Genomic DNA, 26,139 nt, shown 5'->3' with positions numbered 1-26,139 from the left:
GTCAATTTTTCTAAAAGGCAAGTGCCCTTACTCTCAGTAGCTAGATCTTACTTAATTACTTAGCTCTCGTAATACCTGACTCTATAAAAACTGCCTAGACCTACCACAGACCTACCTCTAACCCTAAAACTTCCACTGGGTTTCTAATCTCAGTTCCCACTCCCTTATCCTAAAACTCCACTTCCCCTCCCTATGTCCAAAATCCCTGGTTGTTCTCTGAAACCTAAAAGTCCACTTCCACTCTGTAACTCTAAAGTCACCCATTGCTCCCTAAACTTTGTTTGTGTCTTTCGGCTTTTCCCGGTTAGGGGTCACCACAGCGGAACTCCGGTCCGCTAATGATTGGCAGTAGATTTTTTACGTGCCGAGTTTGCCAGCCCTGACGCACATCCTTCAACGAAGGTACGCCCATTCATGCATGTCTCCACACAGAAGACATTTTAGCTGAGAATCGAACGGCACAACACCTTGCTGTGAGGCGACAACACTACCACAGCACCACCAAAAACTCCAAATCCTCTCCCTAAACCTACATTTCCTGATTGATTCCTAATTCTAAACTCCACTCTCAGTACCAAAACCTAAAATTTTCTTTGCTGCTCCCAAACTCTAAACTCCCCTCCAGTTCCCTAACCCTAAAGCTCATGTCCCACTTCTGAACCCTAACCATCTTAAACGTAAGTGCCCTTTCCGATCACTGCCTGAAATCCTAATCTATGTTTTCACCCCCTCACATTCCTCATCTACTCGATAAAGTGCAGCAGCTCCCCTCTCTCTGGATGTCTTCTGTACCTCACCTACGCTCATATTTGATTTCAAGTGTGAGCCAGAAGATACCAGAGTCCCTGGCTTTGAGACAGTGATCTTTGAGTGCCAGGGACTATAGCACTTGTCACAAACCTACTGCTTTATTATTACTGAATCACCAAAATTCTAAGATTCTGTGTCACTTCACCAGCTAGAAAATATATTGTCAATGAAAAGTTTGTAAAAGATGGTTGACCTAAACAGAGGGTATTTAAACACAACCCCATGTTCCCACTGGGCCACAAAAATATTGGTTGTACTTTCTAATTGTCAGTATCCTATGTTACTAAACAAAAATTCATTTGCTTAAGCACTACTACTGCCAGTGTGGAGATGGTTTAAATCTTACTAATGTTCTGCTCTGAGTGAGAACAACTAATTTTTCACTGTTAGTTTATAAAAATTATATCTAGTATAACTGATATATCTCTTTGTTTTAATGTTTTAATGCAGGAATAAAATGCAACTTGTATTTAATATAGGACATAGCCTTGTTTAACAAGCATTTAAAGTAATCCACCAGCACTGATTTGTTCACTTAGCTGTCAATGTCCTGAGACAATAGGTTTCATGGGAAGGGGTGGATTCAGATTTTTATTATTCTTAGGTATACTAAATAATGTTAGCCATTTGGCAAACTTTACTGTTCAACGCTGAAATTCAGATTCTAGGCCCAATTTCTCCCTACATCTACATTTCTTTTTCATTTTTTATTTATGTTTTGTTAACTAGGTTTGTCCTACTAGGTCTGTGGCCTATTTTCAGGTGAGACCCAAGGTGGTACTTATACTGAGTGAGGGAAATTTGGCCTGGTCACTGGTGAGATTCTCCTAATATTTTTGGAAAGTGGCGTGACGTCTTTTACATCCACCTGTGGCAATACCAATTCAGGCAGATGTACTTCTTACAGGAGTTGTGCATCTGAGGAATGGGTGGACCAGACAGAATCCATACATTTAACTGGGCATGGGACAGGTTAGGAAAGAGGAGAAGTAGGGACACTAGGGAGGCAGAAAGTTTCATACAATTAAAGGCCAGAGTGGATAAGCAAATACTCTCCTTCGAACCATAAACAAATATATTAAGTAGAAACATGTCTTCCATCCAAAACACCATTAGCAGTGACATGTAAAGTAAGAATTCTTTGCAGTATTAGGCACTTGCCACAATAAGAGTGAGCTTTGCATTCTCTTCACTCAGGCTACTGAAAGCTTATGTAAATAAACAAGATACTTTTACCTGGAAGAAAAATCAGAAAAGTCAGCAAGGAGGTCACATATTCTGAGGCCTGTTCGTGCTGCTTTAGTAGAATATGTTGGTCCAATCCCTTTCTTAGTAGTGCCAATACTAGTAAAACAAAACAAAGAAAAACATTAGATGCACTGGGGCATCGTTTTTATCATACTACATGACTTAACCTAAATGAGTATGTAGTCAACAAGAAGCTATTTTTTGTAACTATCACATGCAGCCAGTGCAGACAATGAACATAAGAATCTTTTAGTATCTGATCACGTATTTGAGAGTACTACACACTTACATGTACATATAGCTATACTTGCTTTCTGTAATATTTAAGCAGCAAATAAATGGCAGCAGTAGCTTCCATCTCCACTGATCTGTATATTTGTTTTAATGTGTGCATTTATTTATATTTAGAAATAGCACAGGCTAGTTATGGACTGTTTAATGTGAAATATTTTGAATCCAAGGTTGCTATGTTGTGCTGATTTTCTTCTATACATTTATGTCCTGTCAGGCCCACTGTGCTTCAAAAAATATTATAAGACCATCACTCTGTCCCTATTGTGTGTGTGTATCTATCTATCTATATATATATATATATATATATATATATATATATATATATATATATATATATATATATATGTATATATACACATAGGTCTACTTTTAAAGCTCAAAGTTTCAAAACATCGATTTTCTTATAGTCGAGACCGTAAGATCCAAGTTTTGAAACTTCAAAACTTTGTAAAAAAAAATAAAAAACATTTTTTTATGTTATTGCAGGGGTCCACATCCCCTGCTAATTAAATATACCAACTCCGAGATCCCATTACAATAAGGAAAATGGTAACTTTCCCATTCTGCACTGTACAGCGATCTCCATTTAAACAGTTTGAAGTTTCAAAACTTCAATCTTATGGTCTCGACCATAAAATGTCAAAGTTTTGAAACTTCAAGCTTTAAAATCAGACCCATATACATATATCTATGGAGTTATTTATAAAGGTAAAGCAACACAGTAACATCTACATCTTTGTGCACAAGTCACAGTAACATTTTAGGATGCATGAACAGCCCTAACATGGTGCTGCATGGTGCTCTAGCATGAAGACGTACAGAACCATGTAGAGCTGAATGCTAATGAGGCAGTCTGGGGGGATGTGCTAGTTCCCCTGGAACCACCTCCTGGAAGGCATACAAGTCAGCAATTCAATAAATTGCTTGGCCATTTAGATCAGCATGATGGCCAATGGGTCATGTTCAACTACCTAACACAACTATAATACAGGGATCAGGGGGAGTGGGGAGCCACTAGATGCATGTGACTACTCTACAGAGATGTGCTATAATGGCAGCAACATCATTAAAGGGATCAGGGGTAATGGGTGCCCCTAGATCTTTGGGAATACTGTACAATGAAGTGCCATAATGGCACCTACATCAGTATGGGGATTGGGTGGGGGAGTGGGGAGAAGCACTAGACACAAGAAGTTACTGTACAGTGAAGTGCTATAACAGCACTGATGCCAGTACAGGAATCGGGTGGAGGGGAAACAGTAGACACCAGGGATTAGTGTACAGTGATGTATCATTACGGCATTGACATCAGTACAGGTATTGGGGGGTGGGGAGAAATACTAGACACCATGGATTTAACAATTGTGCCACAATGGCATGTACAGTGGTATGGGGATGAGTGGATGGGGAGAAACGCTAAACTCTAGATGCCAGGGATTCACCAATTCTGCCATAACCACAGGTGCAGCAGTGTAGGGATGGAGGGGGGACACTAGACACCAGGGCAGCTACAATCATTCCATAATAGCACCTCAACTATTACAGGGATGGGGTGGACCACAGGAGGGCACAGACATCAGGGACAGGTATGGGGATTGTGGTGTGTGTGTGTGTGTGTGTGTGTGTGTGTGTGTGTGTGTGTGTCTGTCTGTGTGCGTGTGTGTGTTTGTGTTGTAATGTGTACTTATGTGTGTGACAGAGTGACTGTGGGGGAGAATGCCAATGCCTACATAAGCAGCAGTTTACCACCATGACATACAGATCAACAGTGATTTTCATGTTGAATAGTAACTGTGATTTAGAGACATGCAAATTAGCTGATAACAAAGTATTTCCTCATAGCAGCTACCATCTCTGAGCTGCAAAATACCACATCGTGAAAGCAGGGTTAGCTCATGCTAGGCCCTCTAATGAATTTCTTTCTTTCTTTTTTTTTAAGAATACTGGAGATTTTCTTTGGATAGAAGATTTATACCTTCTCATCAGAGATGAATTCTGACATCTAAATTGGCTATTAGCCTAGTAGCCTTTGGATGGAATTCAAGAAGGCTCCCTTTTGGCATAGAAGAAGTCTGAATCATGGGACAGAGCCACCATGGTCCATGCCAAAGATTACTGCCAGAATATAATATTGTCTTGGTGGCATAGTGAATGTCTGTTACACATACCAGCTGTGGCCAGGGCAAATATAGGAGGCTGGTCTGTGTAACTCTCCCTGGTGGGTTTCCAACATCTACAATTATAAAGGAAAGCCATCCATGGTATTCAGTCCGTGTAACAGTGCATTCCATGTACAACTTGTACACTGCATTATAAATCATCACCTTCAAAACACTATGGTTTATGATGAGTAAGTGTACAAATCCTATCAGTGCCAGAAATTAATAGGTGATTTTCTGGGACTAATAACTATAACAAGTAGCTTAGTGTGACTAGCTTTCAATTTTGGTGCCATTACAGGATGTGGTGTTTTATGTATCTATTAACTTGTGTAAATTTCACAAACTATACACCTCTATCTAAACCAATAATGTCATTGAGTTTTTTTTTTTTTTTTCATCTGTAAGTATGTGCACTTGTCTTTCTTTGGACTGAGTTACAATGCAACATTATTTTGTATCTTTGCTTTAACATGTTTTGTCTTGTATTAGCTTGGGGTCCGAGAAGTGAATGGAAAAGATGTTGTACTTTACCACCTTACCTAGTCAACAATTGGACAAACAAGCAATACATAAGTAAAGCTGGTACATATGAAACCAAGTATGCTGCTAGCCTTACTTCGGTTTTGGTCAACTGCATCACTGCTTGACAGAAATTCCTTTAATGGTTGGGATAGAGCCTTTTAATATCATTAAAGGAACCAGAATATCTCACTGTTTAAAAATGTAACCCAATGAGTAAAAATGTTGCATAGACAAACAATTCAGTAAAAACTGCAAAAAAGACCCAGACAAGCTAGAATCTTCACTGTGTAATATCTTAAACATCCATAGTGGAGGCCATGGGATATATGCAAATGATCCGTTAAGGATTAATCTGTATTTCAGCTATATGGCTTCTGTATGCCCATGACTTTTTACTTTTTAAGTCTTTATGGGTACATTCAGGCAAATAAACTCAGAACCCAAAAAGCTACCATTTGCTCACACTGTAAAGTAGGTGGCAAAGCTTGGTGCATTAATAGTATCTCTCCTTATTTTGGCATGTTTCCATGAATGCAGTGCTGTGAGTAGTTATTATCTAATATCCAGCATAACAGCTTCGGCAGTGCAGCTGCTTCAGCAGTTATCTCTCAACAACAGAACTTCAGCAGAAATAGTTTATTAGCATTAAACAATAAATTATGTATTTTTACATTTTTCCTGTCCCACATGCTTGTACAAACTCATCTAGTAGTATCTGTGTTTTGGTCATAAACAGCTTTGGTTCCATCCTGTGTGCATCATAGATAATAGACTCATTCCAGTCATTGCATAGCTTGCACAGGCTTACATTTTCTTTAATTCTTCAAATAAGGAACTTGTTCTTTGAACTCCAGTGACAAAAAATGCCTACCCACAGAACTCATTTACTAAAGAGTGACTAACAGCTTATAATCTGAAGTAAGATAGCATTACACATCGAACGTTATAGCAGGCTCGCTGACAACATACAATGCATTAAAGTCCAGACATAATGAAACCATCTCTCATTCAATACAATAATATACAGAAAGTTATCTTGAAAGAAAGCAGAAGGGCTACTCAGATCTGATACATGTTCCTCCTGAAGGCATACTGTTAAAGTAAGTACTTGGTCAACTGTGCTACCATACATTGAAAAGATGTACTTCATCATTTAAATTTAATTTATGAGTGGCAAAACCAGAATTGCACTATACAATCCTTGGAGGTGAAAAGGTTTCCTAATAGCTCTCTATGAAACACTCTTGAAAAGGTTATTCTATTTTGGGACTGACATTCCAACATGTAATATCTTATAAAAAAGAAACTCATTATACAGAGAGATGGTGTCATAATAATTTTAGCTAAGCCATGTTTAACATAAGCTTACATGACAGACTCCTAGTTTATAAATAGAGCCCTAACTAGTCTTAATGAGACATTAAAGAATTTGCCAACAAAGGACAGCTAGTGGCCTACTTAAAAGGTTAAGAATTGTTTTCCCACTGATCAACCCTGGCTACTCTTTTCAAATGAAAGCAACTCTGACAAATTTAACAAATAAAGTTTTCTTTTTCACATGATACCTGCTTTGAATCTGTATATACTGACCATTGTGTGTCGCTACAATAGAGCTTTATAGTAAAAATCTGGTAAATAACCTCATTTAGCAATTTTGTTAAAAGGAATCTCAGCTGGAATCCCTAATCAACAGGTATGTTATCAGGACACATGGAGTTGGCACAATTCATTTTAATCATTAATTAGTTTGTTACTTTTAAATATTTTAATGTTAATCTTGACCTTGATTATTGTTTATCCCTTGTCCTCCTCTAGATTATGCTACTGCAAGACCCTGTATGCAGAACGTGATCTGTTACAGCTGTTGCAGTGTTCTGCAGCCAGGTGACTTACTGGTATGGCAGGGCTGCCTAATGCTGAACTTGATCTGTTACAGCTGGTGCAGAGCTCTGCAGCAAGGTGACTTACTGGTATGGCAGGGCTGCCTAATACTGAACTTGACCTGTTACAGCTGGTGCGGAGTTCTGTAGCCAGGTGACTTACTGGTATGGCAGGGCTGCCTAACGCTGAACTTGATCTGTTGCAGCTGGTGCAGAGCTCTGCAGCCAGGTGACTTACTGGTATAGCAGGAATGCCTAATGCTGAACTTGATCTGTTAAAGCTGGTGCAGAGCTTTGCAGCCAGGTGACTTACTGGTATGGCAGGGCTGCCTAATGCTGAACTTGATCTGTTAGAGCTGGTACAGAACTCTGCAGCCAGGTGACTTACTGGTATGACAGGGCTGCCTAATACTGAACCTGATCTGTTACAGCTGGTGCAAAGCTTGGCCGCCAGCATACTTACCGGTATGGCAGGGCTGCCTAATACTGAACTTGATCTGTTACAGCTGGTGCAGAGCTCTGCAGCCAGGTGACTTACTGGTATGACAGGGCTGCCTAATACTGAACCTGATCTGTTACAGCTGGTGCAAAGCTTGGCCGCCAGCATACTTACCGGTATGGCAGGGCTGCCTAATACTGAACTTGATCTGTTACAGCTGGTGCAGAGCTCTGCAGCCAGGTGACTTACTGGTATGGCTAGGCTGCCTAATGCTGATCTGTTACAGCTGGTGCAGACCTCTGCAGCCAGGTGACTTACTGGTGTGGCAGGGCTGCCTAATGCTGAACTTGATCTGTTACAGCTGGCGCAGAGGTCTGCCGCCAGGTGACTTACTATTATGGTATGACTGCCAAATGCTGAAGTTGATCTGTTACAGCTGGTGCAGAGTTCTGCCACCAGGTGACTTACTGGTATGGCAGGGCTGCCTAATGCTGAACATTATCGGTTACAGCTGGTGCAGACCTCTGCTACCAGGTTACTTACTGGTATGGCTGGGCTGCCTAATGCTGATCTTGATCTGTTACAGCTGGTGCTGAGCTCTGCAGCCAGGTGACTTACTGGTGTGGCATGGCTGCCTAATGCTGAACTTGATTTGTTACAGCTGGTGGAGAGCTCTGCCGCCAGGTGATTTACTGGTATGGCAGGACTGCCTAATGCTGAACCTGGTCTGTTACAGCTGGTGCAGCATTCTGCCACCAGGTTACTTACTGGTATGGCAGGGCTGCCTTATGCTGCACTTGATCTGTTACAGCTGGTGCAGAGTTCTGCAGCCTGGTGACTTACAGGTATGGCAAGGCTGCCTAATGCAGAACTTGATCTGTTACAGCTGGTGCAGAGTACTGCAGCCAAGTTACTTACTGGTATGGCAGGGCTACCTAATGCAGAACTTGATCTGTTAAAGCTGGTGCAGAGTTCTGCCGCCAGGTGACTTACTGGTATGGCAATGCTGCTTAATGCTGAACTTGATCTGTTACAGCTGGTGCAGAGTTCTGCCGCCAGGTGACTTACTGTTACGGCAGGGCTGCCTAATGCTGAACTTGATCTGTTACAGCTGGTGCAGAGTTCTGCAGCCAGGTGAGTTACTGGTATGGCAGGGCTGCCTAATACTGAACTTGATCTTTTAACGCTGGTGCAGAGTTCTGCAGCCAGGTGAGTTACTGGTATGGCAGGGCTGCCTAATTCTGAACTTGATTTGTTACAGCTGGTGCAGAGTTCTGCAGCCAGGTGACTTACTGGTATGGCAGGGCTGCCTAATGCTGAACTTGATCTGTTACAGCTGGGGCAGAGCTCTGCAGCCAGGTGACTTACTGGTGTGGCAGGGCTGCCTAATGCTGAACTTGATCTGTAACAGCTGGTGCAGAGCTCTGCAGCCAGGTGACTTACTGGTGTGGCAGGGCTGCCTAATGCTGAACTCGATCTGTTACAGCTGCTGCAGAGCTCTGCAGCCAGGTGACTTACTGGTGTGGAAGGTCTGCCTAATGCTGAACTTGATCTGTTACAGCTGGTGCAGAGCTCTGCAGCCAGGTTACATAATGGTGTGGCAGGGCAGGCTAATGCTGAACTTGATCTGTTACAGTGGGTGCAGAGCTCTGCAGCCAGGTTACGTACTGGTGTAGCAGTGCTGCCTAATACTGAGCTTGATCTGTTACAGCTGGTGCAGAGTTCTGCCACCAGGTGACTTACTGGTATGGCAGGGCTGCCTAATGCTGAACATTATCGGTTACAGCTGGTGCAGACCTCTGCTACCAGGTTACTTACTGGTATGGCTAGGCTGCCTAATGCTGATCTTGATCTGTTACAGCTGGTGCTGAGCTCTGCAGCCAGGTGACTTACTGGTATGGCAGGGCTGCCTAATGCTGAACTTGATCTGTTACAGCTGGTGCAGACCTCTGCAGCCAGGTGACTTACTGGTGTGGCATGGCTGCCTAATGCTGAACTTGATTTGTTACAGCTGGTGGAGAGCTCTGCCACCAGGTGACTTACTGGTATGGCAGGGCTGCCTAATGTTGAACTTGATCTGTTACAGCTGGTGCAGCATTCTGCCACCAGGTTACTTACTGGTATGGCAGGGCTGCCTTACGCTTCACTTGATCTGTTACAGCTAGTGCAGAGCTCTGCAGCCAGGTGACTTACAGGTATGGCAAGGCTGCCTAATGCAGAACTTGATCTGTTACAGTTGGTGCAGAGTTCTGCAGCCAAGTTACTTACTGGTATGGCAGGGCTGCCTAATGCAGAACTTGATCTGTTAAAGCTGGTGCAGAGTTCTGCCGTCAGGTGACTTACTGGTATGGCAAGGCTGCTTAATGCTGAACTTGATCTGTTACAGCTGGTGCAGAGTTCTGTAGCCAGGTGAGTTACTGGTATGGCAGGGCTGCCTAATTCTGAATTTGATCTGTTACAGCTGGTGCAGAGCTCTGCAGGAAGATGACTTACTGGCGTGGCAGGGCTGTCTAATGCTGAAATTGATCGGTAACAGCTGGTGCAGAGCTCTGCAGCCAGGTGACTTACTGGTGTGGCAGGGCTGACTAATGCTGAACTTTTTGGGTTACAGCTGGTGCAGAGCTCTGCAGCCAGTTGACTTACTGGTGTGGCAGGGCTGCCTAATGATTAACTTGATCTGTTACAGCTGGTGCAGAGCTCTTCAGCCAGGTGACTTAGTGATGTGGCAGGGCTGCCTAATGCTGAACTTGATCTGTTACAGCTGGTGTAGAGCTCTGCAGCCAGTTGACTTACTACTGTGGCAGGGCTGCCTAATGCTGAACTTGATCTGTAACAGCTGGTGCAGAGCTCTGCAGCCTAATGACTTGGTGGTGTGGCAGGGCTGCCTAATGCTGAACTTGATCTGTAACAGCTGGTGCAGAGCTCTGCAGCCAGGTGACTTACTGGTGTGGCAGGGCTGACTAATGCTGAACTTTTTGGGTTACAGCTGGTGCAGAGCTCTGCAGCCAGTTGACTTACTGGTGTGGCAGGGCTGCCTAATGATTAACTTGATCTGTTACAGCTGGTGCAGAGCTCTGCAACCAGGTGATTTACTGGTATGGCAGGGCTGCCTAATGCTGAACTTGATTTGTTACAGCTGGTGCAGAACTCTGCAGCCAGGTTACATAATGGTGTGGGAGGGCAGCCAAATGCTGAACGTGATCTGTTACAGCGGGTGCATAGCTCTTCAGCCAGGTTACGTATTGGTGTAGCAGGGCTGCCTAATGCTGAACTTGATCTGTTACAGCTGGTGCAGAGCTCTGCAGCCAGGTTACGTACTTGTGTGGCAGGGTCGCCTGATCTGTTACAGCTGGTGCAGAGCTCTGCAGCCAGGTTACATACTGGTGTGGCAGGGCTGCCTAATGCTGAACTTGATCTGTTACAGCGGGTGCAGAGCTCTGCAGCCAGGTTACATACTGGCATGGCAGGCCTGCCTAATGCTGAACTTGATCTGTTACAGCTGGTGCAGAGCTCTGCAGCCCGGTGACTTACTGGTGTGGCAGGGCTGCCTAATGCTGAACTTGACCTGTTACACCTGGTGCAGAGCTCTGTAGCCAGGTGACTTACTGGTGTGGCAAGGCTGCCTAATGCTGAACTTGATCTGCTACAGCTGGTGCAGAACTCTGCATCCAGATGACTTACTGGTGTGGCAGGGCTGCCTAATGCTGAACTTGATCTGCTACAGCTGGTGAAGAGCTCTGTAGCCAGGTGACTTACTGGTGTGGCAGGGCTGTCTAATGCTGAACTTGATCTGCTACAGCTGGTGCAGAGTTCTGCAGCCAGATGACTTGCTGGTATAGCAGGGTTGCCTAATGCTGAACTTGATCTGTTACAGCTGGTGCAGAGTTCTGCAGCCAGGTGACTTACTGGTATGGCAGGGCTGCCTAAAGCTGAACTTGATCTGCTACAGCTGGTGCAGAGTTCTGCAGCCAGGTGACTTACTGGTATGGCAGGGCTACCTAATGCTGAACTTGATCTGTTAAAGCTGGTGCAGAACTCTGCAGCCAGGTAATTTACTGGTATGGCAGGGCTGCCTAATGCTGATCCTGAGCTGTTACAACCGGTGCAGAGCTCTGCAGCCAGGTGACTTACTGGTATGGCAGGGCTGCCTAATGCTGAACTTGATATCTTACAGCTGGTGCAGAGTTCTGCAACCAGGTGACTTAGTGGTATGGCAGGGCTGCCTAATGCTGAACTTGATCCGTTACAGCTGGTGCAGAGTTCTGCAGCCAGGTGACTTACTGGTATGGCAGGGCTGCCTAATGCTGAACTTGATCTGTTACAGAGTGTTCAGAGCTCTGTAGCCAGGTGACTTACTGGTGAGGCAGGGCTGCCTAATGCTGAACATGATCTGTTACAGCTGGTGCAGTGCTCTGCAGCCAGATGGCTTACTAGTATGGCAGGGCTGCCTAATGCTGAACGTGATCTGTGACAGCTGTTGCAGAGCTCTGCAGCCAGGTGACTTACTGGTATGGCAGGGCTGCCTAATGCTGAACTTGATGTGTTACTGATGGTGCACAGCTCTGCAGCCAGGTGAGTTACTGGTATGGCAGGGCTGCCTAATGCTGAACTTGATCTGTTACAGCTGGTGCAGCGCTCTGCAGCCAGGTGACTTACTGGTATGGCAGGGCTGCCTAAAGCTGAACTTGATCTGCTACAGCTGGTGCAGAGTTCTGCAGCCAGGTGACTTACTGGTATGGCAGGGCTGCCTAATGCTGAACTTGATCTGTTAAAGCAGGTGCAGAACTCTGCAGCCAGGTGATTTACTGGTATGGCAGGGCTGCCTAATGCTGATCCTGAGCTGTTACAACCGGTGCAGAGCTCTGCAGCCAGGTGACTTACTGGTATGGCAGGGCTGCCTAATGCTGAACTTGATATCTTACAGCTGGTGCAGAGTTCTGCAGCCAGGTGACTTAGTGGTATGGCAGGGCTGCCTAATGCTGAACTTGATCCGTTACAGCTGGTGCAGAGTTCTGCAGCCAGGTGACTTACTGGTATGGCAGGGCTGCCTAATGCTGAACTTGATCTGTTACAGAGTGTTCAGAGCTCTGTAGCCAGGTGACTTACTGGTGGGGCAGGGCTGCCTAATGCTGAACATGATCTGTTACAGCTGGTGCAGTGCTCTGCAGCCAGATGGCTTACTGGTATGGCAGGGCTGCCTAATGCTGAACTTGATCTGTGACAGCTGGTGCAGAGCTCTGCAGCCAGGTGACTTACTGGTATGGCAGGGCTGCCTAATGCTGAACTTGATGTGTTACTGATGGTGCACAGCTCTGCAGCCAGGTGAGTTACTGGTATGGCAGGGCTGCCTAATGCTGAACTTGATCTGTTACAGCTGGTGCAGAGCTCTGCAGCCAGGTGACTTGCTGTTATGGTAGGGTCCTAATGCTGAACTTGATCTGTTACAGCTGGTGCAGCGCTCTGCAGCTAGGTGACTTACTGGTATTGCAGAGCTTCCTAATGCCGAACTTGATCTGTTACAGCTGATGCAGAGCTCTGCAGCCAGGTGACTTCCTGGTATGGCAGTGCTGCCTAATGCCAAACTTGATCTGTTATAGCTGGTGCAGAGCTCTGCAGCCAGCTGACTTCCTGGTATGGGAGGGCTGCCTAATGCTGAACTTGATCTGTTACAGCTGGTGAAGAGCTCTGCAGCCAGGTGACTTACTGGTATGGCAGGGCTGCCTAATGCTGAAATCGATCTCTTATAGCTGGTGCAGAGATCTGCAGCCACATGACTTACTGGTATGGCAGGGCTGCCTAATGCTGAACTTGATCTGTTACAGCTGATGCAGAGATCTGCAGCCAGGTGACTTACTGGTATGACAGGGCTGCCTAATGCTGAACTTGATCTGTTACAGCTGATGCAGAGCTCTGCAGCCAGGTGACTTGCTGTTATGGTAGGGTGCCTAATGCTGAACTTGATCTGTTACAGCTGATGCAGCGCTCTGCAGCCAGGTGACTTACTGGTATGGCAGGGCTCCCTAATGCCAAACTTGATCTATTACAGCTCGTGCAGAGCTCTGCAGCCAGGTGACTTACTGGCATGGCAGGGCTGCCTAATGCTGAACTTGATCTATTACAGCTGATGCAGATCTCTGCAGCTAGGTGACTTCCTGGTATGGCAGGGCTGCCTAATTCTTAATTTGATCTATTACAGCTGGTGAAGAGCTCTGCAGCCAGCTGACTTCCTGGTATGGCAGGCTGCCTAATGCGGAACTTGATCTGTTATAGCTGGGGCAGAGCTCTGCAGCCAGGTGACTTCCTCGTATGGCAGGGTTGCCTAATGCTGAACTTGATCCGTTACAGCTGGTGCAGAGTTCTGCAACCAGGTGACTTACTGGTATGGCAGGGCTGCCTAATGTTGACCTTGATCTGTTACAGGTGGTGCAGAGTTCTGCAGCCAGGTGACTTCCTGGTATGGCAGGGCTGCCTAATGCTGAACTTGATCCGTTACAGCTGGTGCAGAGTTCTGCAACCAGGTGACTTACTGGTATGGCAGGGCTGCCTAATGTTGACCTTGATCTGTTACAGGTGGTGCAGAGTTCTGCAGCCAGGTGACTTCCTGGTATGGCAGGGTTGCCTAATGTTGAACTTGATCCGTTACAGCTGGTGCAGAGTTCTGCAACCAGGTGACTTACTGGTATGGCAAGGCTGCCTAATGTTGACCTTGATCTGTTACAGGTGGTGCAGAGTTCTGTAGCCAGGTGACTTCCTGGTATGGCAGGGTTGCCTAATGCTGAACTTGATCTGTTACAGCTGGTGCAGAGCTCGGCAGCCAGCTGAATTACTGGTATGGCAGGGCTGCTTAATGCTGAACTTGATCTGTTACAGCTGGTGTAGAGTTCTGCCGCCAGGTTAGTGGTATGGCAGGGCTGCCTAATGCTGAACTTGATCTGTTACAGCTGGTGCAGAGTTCTGCAGCCAGGTGACTTAGTGGTATTGCCCATTACTAATTTCACACAGCCTGCACTGGCTCTATATCTGGTTAAAGATCATCTTCTGGATTCTTGTATTAGTGTATCTATCCCTTCATGACCTGGTCCCTGCTATTTAAATGAGCTTATTGTGCCCTATTGCTCAGCCCAGGTTTTGTGCTCAGCATCTGAGGGTCTGCTAGTGGTTCCATGGGTCAACCTAGCACTTCATTTTCAGACTGGGCTGTGGAAGCAGTCGCACTAAAAGCTTCAGCTTTTTCCTGTGTTGTATATGTAGACTGCTGTGCAATGAACTCCAAAAAGTTGAATAGACTAGTAAAAATAAAAAGCACAACGGTGTTGCCAAGATAAAATCACCAACCTTTTATTGGAAATACAAAAACATCACTGACTAAGTGCTTTCACCCTGGAAGGGCATCTTCAGAGTCAGTCTGTCCATTTTAAAAAATCTTTATATACTTTTAGTAATCATTATAATAATCAAAACCAATTAAACATAATGAGTCACTACTTCTAATGATCTTATGGTGTGTCAATTAACCTTGTAGTTACCCAATTCAAGCATTTTCTAATATAAACTACAAAAATCAATTCTCACTAATAATATACAATAATACAAAAATGCAAAACTAAATGTTTGTATACAAACTTAAATTCATTGAAAAACTTTGAAATATGAACTCTGTATTAGTCGAAAACTATAAAATTGTACCAAATTATAAATGGTCATATCATACCTACAATTATATAAATAATATAAAATATATGTAAAATAAATAAATAATTACATAAATGTTAGGTCGTTGTTCATATATTGTTCAAAGTGTATAGTGAAAGTGTTAGATACAAGCTGCCTTGTGCTTTAATATGCAAGCTAGGGAAAAGGCTTCATTGATGCCAGGGGCTTTATTGGCATCTAATCGAATCTGCCAAAGGCATTCCTTAACCTCAAGGATAGTTTTGTAATCTCCCCAAACTCTTTTGTCCAAAGCCTATCTATAACAAAAAAACAAAACTTTTTTAAAATTGGAACAGTTGTTCGTATGATTGTATAATGAATTAGTAGGTTTCTTGTTTTTGATGTCCCTATAATGTTCTAGAATTCTGCGTCTCAACTTTCTAGTTGTCATACCTATATAGAATGCTGGACAAAAAAGACAGGTGGCTACATAGATTACCATATTGGTGTTGCAGTTGCAATAACCTGGACTCTTTAATGTCTATTTGTAGTTACTCACAGAAACATAGGAGCCATCGTTGATGTATTTACATGCTTTGCAACTGCCACACTTAGCCATCTTAGCAGGTCTTTGACCAAAATTTTTCGATGTACTCTCTAGACACTCCTTAATGTTTATTCCCCTACTGTTAATAAAAAGGGGGTTTTACCCAGCGTGTCATGTAATTCTGTGGGGATAGTATATTCCCAAGTCTTCTGGATGATATTTTTAACCTCCATAGCTAGTGAATTATGCTGTGGAACCATTCCAGTTGGAATGTTTGTGTTTTCTCGTTTAGTGGTTCTTACTTTGTTGTTGTCAACTACCCTTTTTGTGTCTTTCAAGATAGGAATGAAATCAGTGACCCTTCTTCTGGTGACTTCGTTTTGAAGTGAAGTTAGCATGTCCAAAGGGTAGCCCCTTTGGACAAACAAGTCCATCAGAACTCCCAGTTCACTGTTAAATTTACTGTCCTCACTAACAATACGTGACAACCTAATCATCTGTCCCTTGGCCACGTTCTTCTTAATATAATGGGGGTGACAACTGTCAAAATGTAAAAATGAGTTACTGTAAGTTTTCTTCCTGTAAATGTTGGATTCTAATGCACCCTCTTTTATATATAAACGTAGGTCTAAGTAATCTATCGTCTTGTCATCAACATTGTGTGTAAAATCTCAAAAATGAAGTGGTGTTGTTTAAATAATTAATAAACCCCTCCACTTCATCCTGAGTACCTCTCCATAGGAACAGAATATCATTAAAGAATCTCAAGTAAATGATTAACCTAGATTTATAATTGGATTCCAACACACATTGTTCCTCCCATTCAGCTAAAACAAGGTTGGCATATATAGGTGCGCACCTAGCGCCCATTGCCACACCAGTCAGTTGTCTATAGAATTCATCTTCAAATCCTATATAGTTGTTCTCCAGTACCACATGCATCATATCGACCAACAAGCCTCTCTTGATCTGGTGTATGTCACTGTGTTTACCCACACTCCTATCAAACCATTCCAAACCAACTTCGTGGGGGATGACTGAAAATAAGTTGGTAATGTCCACAGTTACAAATAAAAAATCTCCTAATGATACACCAGATAGTCCCCTGAGGCAATCTAGGCAGTGCCATGAATCCTTTAATACATGTGACAAGCTGTCTAAAACCTTCTTGGTCGTAATGTCTATAAACGATGCTAATGGTTCCGTTTTGGAACCCCTGGCCGCGACAATTGGTCTAAATGGGGGATTTACAATTTTGTGGATTTTAGGTATCCCAAATAACTTGGGTATGACAGGATGTTCCACTTGTAAGTATTTGTATTCATTCATATCAATCATTCCCTCACAAAGCATCTGATAGAGTTGCCAATCAATCTTAGTGTATGCCTTGTGAACGTCAAATGCAGACACTAGCTCATATGTCTCGGAGTCACAGATAATGTTCTGCATGTGACCAGAGTAGTCAACATTGGTCATTATAACTACCCCACCCCCTTTGTCTGGTTTCATCACCCTGCAGTTGGTAGTAGACGAAAGCTCTTTTAAACAAAATGCTTCAGCTGATGTTAAAACAGGCTATATCACAGAAATCCTACAGGGTGATGTCTCTCTCTCATGTGGGGTATATGGGAATCACATTTTATCCACACATGCTAAAGTGTGGCACCAAAAAACCTTATGGAGTATTCTCTAGTAAGATGCCTGAGATACCCCACACTGTGTCCCCAGTAGACTCTGAAAAGTCCCCATAGCTAATACACTTGAAGCCACATACACTGAAGTGTCCACAGGGATAAGTACTCTGCAGCTCCCAATGGGCCTGCAGATGAGGCTGACACATGACCACAGTATCTTGAATGATGTCCCTACCAACATGGTACAGGTACACAGTGCCAATGCCATGGAGTCCAGGAGATGTTACGCATGGCTGGATGACGTTTCACCTCAAAGGGTGATGTCATGGACCACTGTGCATGGCAATAGCAATAAGACCCTCTTGCAACCAATAACATTATTTAGCAATTTAGTCAATCTGAACATAAGGACTGAGCCAGTTTCAAATAGACAGTGGATGCAGCTCCATTCCATGGCATTTATATGTTGCTGAATCACTTTGTTAATTTGTTTTAGCTCATTATCACACACATCTTCTCAATACATGGTGATTAGCATATAGCATGGCTGTTGAGTTTCTTGGGCTGCACATGTCATGGAGCCTGGTTTTCTGAATCACACATACCCTGTTTGTTACTGCTCTTTATGCAAATTCACTTAACACAATGTGTCAGAGTTTTCTGAATTCAGACCCTTATGTATTGACTCCCCTACTCTGAACTTTTTAACAATTTTATTCTGGTAGTTACTGTTAATCCCACCTGGAAAAACTTGATCAAATATATCAGTTGAGAAGTATTCATTCTAGTTAATGTTATGTTTGTACTGGCTGAGAGGAGGACTGCAACAGTCATCCCCTGGGCAACTATAGACCTATAAGCCTGACCAGACTCATCTGTAAGGCTATGGAAAAGGTCATTATGGAATTAATAAATAAGGACATAGACAGCATACAAACTCTTGACTTAAGCCAATTCAGTTTTGTCAATCGCAGATCATGCTTACTTAATCTGGTCAACATCTTCAAAAGGGTTACAGAAGTTCGTTGTTGAGAAGCAGGCATGAGATTCAAACTGCTGTACCCAGCTATCTCCAAAATAGGAGGAACAAAAACATTTTTGATGAAGTACATGCTAAGGAAGAAATACAAAATTTAATCCAACAAAAAGTGAGCTGTGAAACAGAAGGAGATTCAGCTTATTGTTCTTCTGGTAATAAATACCACATAGAGACTATGCCAGTTAAACCTTTCCCAGTGTTTCAATGGAAAATGCTTGAGAGAGGGAAAAAAGCACAGCAGTTGACTAGAAGAATTGAGAGTGCACTGGAGATAAAGCAGAGGCAGGGTTTGGGAGATGGAGATGAATAAGAATACAATAAGAAAATTTGGAAATATTGGACTTTCTTGGACTTTATTAAACTTGTATGGGACTCTAAAGCATAGGCCCCAGTTCATGTCACTAACATTTGGAGGGTAAAATCAATAAATTGGAAACTGATGAATGTGGGATTATAAAGCAATAATTGTATTTGTGAAACAGGACAGAACAAGAAAATCTGAAAATATTGGACTTGTTTGGACTTTGTTAAACTTGTAGAGCACTCTAAAGCATATGCCCTACTTCATGTCATTAATGTTCGGAAAAATACTCAGGAGAGGGGAAGAGGAGGGATAGAGTTAACTGAAAGTAAAACAAATTTTTTTCTTAACAGTATTACCTAAGTGGTGAATTATTTCTCTGCATGTTATAAAGTTTTTTTTCAGTTATTTTTATAAGTGTAATAGGGATACTAATGTAAATAGGTGCTTCTGTTTATTCTTTTTGTTTCTTTCTCCCTTCTTCTCTCTTTCTCCTTGTTCAGTTTTAAGAAATGTACTCCCTGCAATGCAACACAAAATGGGTCATCTGGTTAAAAGAGCATGACAAAAGAAAAATAGTGTGCTTTTTCTCCTTCTAGCATAGGGGAATGACTGGGTTAATGCAATTATCTTTATATAGTAACAAGTTTCAAAACAAAGCAAGTAAATGAAAAAAGAATATTCAATATTATAAGGTCTTTTTTTCTAGTAAACAATTCTGTATCTGATTCTCTTGTCACTAGCAGACAATCTGATAAAGAGAAATGGCTTGAAGAAAATGTTTTTTGAAAGCATTCAAGTGTTTTCCCAGCTGGGAGAGCTATAAAGATAAGGGAAACCAGATGGCACTTAATAGAATCACAGGCTCTACCATGCATCTTAGCATGGATAATTTTTCTTTCTGTTTAGCTCAAGTCTGTGTGTGTGGCTGTCAGTTTTTAACTTTTGTTCCTATTAGGGGGTAAAACTTCAATATTCAAAGATGTGCATAGTTTTGTGTGTTATTACTAAGTTAGTAGGTTTTACTGGGATATTGTGTGTGTGTGTGTGTGTGTGTGTGTGTGTGTGTGTGTGTGTGTGTGTGTGTGTGTGTGTGTGCATGTATTTTTTAAGGGCTTTCAATAAAACAAAAAGTTCTACATGATGTGACATAGGCTCAAATGGAGATGACAAGAAACAACTGCATAAAAGATTAACCTGCCAAGCAGTGCATGCATGTAACACAAAAGCTGGGATTAGACATTTAACAAAAAAGTTGTTATACATAAAAGGTGGGAATAATAATCCCGAAAGAATATGATTCCTTCTATAATGTCTTTAAACATTAATGGTCTCGCAGATAAATACAAAAAAGAAAGAGTAGTGAACTATATTAAACATGTAGAGTACAAATAGCTATTTATTTATTTTACATTTATTTATTTTAAATTTGTTGACTGGGCTAGTCTAACTGGATATATGTCCATTTTCAGCAGAGGCCCAGGGTGATAAGCTCCACTTGAAAAGATTAACAAAGAGATAAAACATAAACATAAAATGGTTAACATATAAATGCATGTACAAAAAGTAATAGCAGAATATTACATAACATTTCAATCGTTGAATACAAAGATTGTTACAGATCATTATATAAATTTGCTAGTAAGTCTATTCTTAAGGACGAAAAATAGAAAAATTTTATTTTTTTTTTTTTTGAGTAAGGAACAGATTTGGATTAGTCCATGAAAGTAGAGGTATTGGTTGAAAAAAAGAAAAACAAGGTCAGCAGTGATGATGATAGCAATGCCATTTTTGATTAGTCTGGGTTTGTACAGGGGCATAGCCAGTGTGTTTTAAGCTAAAGTTTCAATTTTTGTTTAAATAGTGTTAAAGAGGACATAGATGTAAGTTCATTTGGAGGTTGGTTCCAGTATTTTCCAACAGCATTACAGAACAGAGAGTCACCAGAGTTATTGTTTGATATACATGTGGATACTAGTAATTTCTTGGATGAATGTAAGTTATTAAGGTTTTTATATGGGGTAAAAAGGTTTGATAGTATTGGAGTTTTAGTTGGTTGGAGAAATGTTTTATGGGCGATGATAAGTTGGTTATAATGGATTTGGTTTTGTAGCTCAAGCCAGCCTAGTTGTTTCAGATTATGACAGTAGTGGGTTCTGAAAGAGGAGGCTGTGGTAAATCTAGCTATGTTATTATAAGAGATAGACAGTTTGTTGAGGCAGTTTTTAGTCAGATTTGTATATATAGATGAAGCATATAGGAGTGTGGAGATTAAATGGGTAAGGGCAAAATAGAAGTTCTGGCTTGTGGAGTAAGGAATGGCTTTATCCTGTACAGGGAGCCCAGTTTCCTGTTTACAGTTTTTATAATATTGTTAATGTGAGTTTCATAGGTAAGGTTGTTGTCCATTGTTATATTTAGAAGTTTAGTGGTTAGGTCTGGAGATATAATGGCACCATTATTGGATAGGACTGAGAAGTTAATTGGTCTGGACTTGCGGGTGGGTGTGAAGAGCAATAGTTTTGTCTTTTTGCGGTTCAGGAGGAGGAAACATTGTAAAAAAACAGTTTTCTACTATAGTAAACATTCTCTGGGTTAAGGACTGTAGTTCAGATGAAGATTTAGCTGAGCAGATGATTGTGGAATCATCTGCATATTGAATACAGGTAGCTTCAGTAATTGCTAGATGAAGGTCATTTATATAGATTGAGAATAGGAGGGGACCAAGAATTGAGCCCTGAGGGACTCCCAGTGTAACGGGGAGATGTAAAGATAGGTTATTGTCCCATAGCACCGCTTGTTGTCTGTTGTTAAGGTACGATTGGAACCATTGAATAACCAGTGAATCTAGGGAAAGAGATCTTAGTACATTTATAAGTAAATGATGGTTGACCATGTTAAAAGCTTTGGAAAGGTCCATAAAGAGTGCTGAGGAGAGGGTATTGTTATTTTTGTTATGATTGATACTGTCAGAGTAGGATAGAAGAGCAGTGATAGTACTATGAAATGGTCTGAAGCCATGTTGGCAATTTGCAAGTAGATTATTTTGCAGTAACTGATCTAGTAGTTGTTTATGGATACATCTTTCCATTATTTTAGCTAAAGGAGAAAGTAATGCTATTGGACGGTAGTTGGAGTATTCGTTAGAATTGCCACCTTTGTGTAGGGGGATGATGTATGAGATTTTCCAGATGGTAGGAATATTTCCTTCTTGTAAGGTTCTATTTATCAGAATTGATATTGGGTAGGCTATAGCTTTGGCAGCTTTTTGAAGATACTCTGCTGGTAGGTTATGGCTGATGGGGTTGATGGTTCAAGTTTTTGAAGAAGATTACAGATAAGGTGAGTTGGGACTGGTTGCCATTGGAATATAGGGAGTGAATTTGTTACAGAGTTTGGGTGATTAGAATTCTGGGTTGTTATTTGATTGGCGAGTGATTGGATGGCCTCTGTGAAGAAGGTATTAAAGGCGTCTGCTGTTTGTTTGGGATCTTTGGGGTTGGCTCCTGTAGGGGGTGGAGTGGTGGAGTGACCAGGGTGAAGAAGTTTGTTAATACTGGCCCAGAACTTTTGTGGATTCCTTTGGTTTGTTTGCTGGAGATGACAGTAAAAGTTTTTTTTTGTCCAAGAGAATGGCTTTCTTTGTGTCATTTCTCAATTGTTTAAATTTAAGTTGGTCAGTGGTTTGCTTAGTAGATCTCCATAGAGCCTAGAGTTTGTTTCTAAGTAGGATTTTCTGCTTAGTTTCTTTAGTTAGCCATGGGGCTGGCTTATACTTAGTTCTGATAGTACGCTATGCTACAGCAGACACACTTGGAAAGAAGTGAACATGTGAATTTGATAAAGAAAGGTTTACAGGATGGTTATTTAGTGAAATACATTGGCAAAGGAAGACAAAAGTACCTACATTAATTGTAAGAGGAGCTCCAATAATAATAGAAGAGGAAAAAAGACATAGATTTGTAGTACTATGGGGCTACTTACAAGGGGGGAGAATTACAGTAGCATGTATTTATATTCCACAGAAAACTGCTATAATGGAGCTAAAGAAAATTCTGGGAGAAATAATCAGCTTTCAGCAAGGAATATTACTTATAGGTGGGACTGGAATTTGATTTGCAATAGTGAAGATGTGTTTGGGGGGGGGGGGGTCCAGAAGGGAAAGTATAACAATGGAGAGTAGATTTTTAAAGACATTTATGAAAATATTTGGCATGGAAGATGTGAATTTAGTACTAGGAATTTAGAGTGAATGTACATATTATTCCTCAAGATACAAAAACTAGGCTAAGCTACAAAGAATTTCCATTTCACAGGAACATGTGCATTTAATTGACGGTCTTGATATATACCCAATAACTATTTCAGATCAAGCGCCAGTAAAGTAAATAAAAAAGGGTAATGAAATAAAAATGAGATACTGGCACTTTCCCACCTATCTCTTTGGAAGAGAGAAGTTTAAGGAATAAGTAGAAGAAATTACTCAGGAGTTATTAGAGAAGATGGAAACTTCTTTGGAAAATATGGCTAGGGAATGAGATAAAATTAAAGTGGAATTTAAAAATACAGTGGAAATAAAAAAAAAAGGAGACATGGTTAGGGACTAACGAGAATTATTTAGAGGGACTGACAAATATTAAAGTATTGAAAAATAGGGGGAATCTCACAGAACAAGAAGAAGACCAACTACAGAATGCTAAACAGAAAATAAGGGATTATCCTGGTATTATGCATAAGTTTAGAAAGATTACTGTTAAGCAACTGTTTTTGATTATAACTCTAGAGTGCAAAAACGTTTAGCACAATGACTCTAGCAACAGAAAATAGAAAGGCTGTCACCAAGCTTAGGGAGCTTATAACAAGGAAGATAACAAGGAAGTCTGTAGAAATATTAGAAATATTTTGGAAATTCTGTGGAAGTGTGTATAAAGCAGAGAAATATGGAAATCAAGAAAAGGTACAAATGGAAATGTTTATGGAATAATTAAATATGCCAAGGCTAGAGGGAGAGGAAGGTCAATTACTAACAGTTAGGACAGGAGGAGATGAGATAAAAATGGTGATGTATAACCTATCTACAGGAAAGTCCCCAGGAATAGATGGTATTCCTGTGGAAGTTTGGAACCTAGTAGGAAAAAAACTGCTAAAGATCTGGAAGGTTTTGCTTTTAAGAGGAAGAGACGTACCAACATCCTGGAAGAAAGCAATAGTAGCTATAATACCTATCAGGGTAACGTTCCATCAGATCCAGCTTTATACAGGCCCATTTCAATCCTAAACCATGATTATAAAGTGTTTATGTCTATAATGGCTAAAAGAATGGCAAAAGTGGTGCCAACATTGATAGATATGGATCAATGTGGGTTTATGGAGGGGAGGCAAACATTTGACAACATATACAGAACAGTGATGATCCAGAGGGAAGCAAAATGTAAGAAAATACCACTGTTGCTGGTGGGTCTTGATGCAGAGAAAGCATCTGACAGAGTAAGCTGGGATTTTATGAGCAGAGCAATGGAAGCATTTGCATTCCCTGATAAAAAATTATCAGATTGATTAGGAGGATATATGAAGGATCAGAGGGAAAATTAAAGTGGGTGGGGTCCTCCCTGATAATCTCTGCCTGAGCAGAGGAACTAGGCAAGGGTGTCCTCTCTTCACTTTGTTATTTACATTATATTTAGAACTATTGGCAAAGAAAATAAGGGATTCAGAAATTCAAGGATATAATTGGTATGGTAGTCAAGAAAAGCTGTCTCTATTTGCAGATGACATTATTTTACAAATGACAAAATCAGAAAGGGACATTACAGTGCTGTGGAACATATTGAGACAGTTTCACAGCTTTTCAGGATACAAAATGAATGAAGCTAAAACAAAAGCAATAGCGGTAAATAATGTACCCACATACAAATTGGTTCAGCAATATCCATATTATTGGGGAACATATTAAAATGAAGTATTTAGGAGTATAGATTAAAAATGATACCAGGATGGCAGCTAAGGATATGTGGGAAGAGACTAAACAAAAGTTAATACACAAACTGAGAAAATGGAAGCTCTGTTATATGGATTTTGATAGTAGGATACAAGTAGTTAAAATGCTTTTAGTCCCTTTAGTCTTATACACTGGTCAGGCCTATTTTTATCAACCAGAGGAGAAGTTACGGATAACAATTAATAAAGAGCTGAAGGATTTTATCTGGGAGGGGAAGATGGCAAGAGTCAAGTGGGATAGGCTTATTCATCCAATAGAACAGGGCGGATTGAGATTACCGAAGTTGAAGGGGTATTTCAGAGCAACACAGTTAAGGCTCCTATACATAACACAAGTAGAAAACTATAATTCAAAGTGGAAAGGGATGATGATGAAATGGGGGAAGATCAAGTAACAGGGAAAGACTGGGATTTTGGATGCAGACCTTTAAGGAGAGCAACAATAATCATAAAGAATATTATATTCATAAAGTAGCAGAAGGCCTTCTAAGAACTAAGCCAAGATGGGAATAGAGAAAGGAAAGTCTGCCAATATGGCTGACTGCAATTAAGGATACAGACAATAGGCAAGAGGGGGTGGGAATATATTAGAGAAAACTGGCAAAGGAACCAAGGTATTGGGAGCAAATAACTAGAGAGGGAAAAGTAACAGCATGGGAAGATGCCAAGTGCTTATTTAAACTGTAGGCTAGAGACTGCCTTCCATATCAAGGATTGATATTAAAGTATAGGCAAAGAGAAAGAAAGAAATAGGGGGTCCTAAATGAAAGCCCAGCAGTGGTAGAGTTTTAGTAGAATCTAGAACAGAAGTGGCCATTAAGAAAGGAATAATTAGTAATGTGCATATAATATATTGCATAGCTATAATAATCAATCACAGGAGGTTAGGAAGGATTGTGAAGAGAGATTAGATAAGCAATTCACAAAGAAACAATGGGGGATATATTTATGCCTCCCAAATATGCAACAAAATCTAAAAGGTTTAGGATCTTTGCCTGGAAGTGTTTACATAGGTATTTTTATACCCCAAGTAGACTCCAAATAATTTTTACTCATGTAGGCAGCAAATGTTGGAGATGTGATGGGGATGAAAGATGTAATTGGGAACATATTTTCTGGGAGTGTAATGAGTTGGCAGAAGATTCCCTGCAAACTACTCTGTAGGTGATGCTGACTGAGCAAATGTGAGTGACTGGGGAGATGATTTTTTTGAGCTATGATACAGAATTTGAAATTCCCTAGACATAGTAAGGCCTTACTGAGTCTAATTATGATGGCTGCCAAAAAGCAGTTACTAGAAAATGGAAAGCAAAGTGTAAACCATCTTTACTTCAAATAGCGAAGATTGTAACATAGATAAAATGGGTCTATATTATAAAGCTGAAGGCTCTAAAGAGCAAATATGTATATGTCGACACATAAAGATCGATGTACGATTATAGCGAAAGACATACTTAGTGAAAATCAGAATGTATTTGTTTGGCCAGCAGTGCGATCCTGGGGATAAGGAAATATATCCTTTTCCCCACTGTAGTGCAGTCTCGGAGTTGGTATATTTAAGTAGGGTGTGTGTGGGAAATGCAGCCCCCCACATGGGGGGTGCAGGGGGGCTT

At 41.4% G+C, this 26,139-nt stretch overlaps 1 protein-coding gene across 1 annotated transcript in view; it reads right to left on the bottom strand.

The window, feature by feature from the left end:
• The window catches only part of ADSS1 (adenylosuccinate synthase 1), a 512,348-nt gene that overhangs the window by 216,684 nt on the left and 269,525 nt on the right, over positions 1 to 26,139 (bottom strand). The window contains exon 6 of the mRNA XM_044074349.1: positions 2,047 to 2,154. Coding sequence (XP_043930284.1) covers positions 2,047 to 2,154 — 108 coding nt within the window. The remainder of the gene's footprint in view (positions 1 to 2,046; positions 2,155 to 26,139) is intronic.

Source organism: Protopterus annectens, chromosome 6.part0 (assembly GCF_019279795.1).
Source record: "Protopterus annectens isolate FY-2018-M chromosome 6.part0, PAN1.0, whole genome shotgun sequence".
In the NCBI taxonomy this organism is placed as follows: domain Eukaryota; kingdom Metazoa; phylum Chordata; order Ceratodontiformes; family Protopteridae; genus Protopterus; species Protopterus annectens.
The sequence above is the reverse complement of the archived record's forward strand: the minus strand, read 5'-3'. Positions and strand labels throughout refer to the sequence as shown.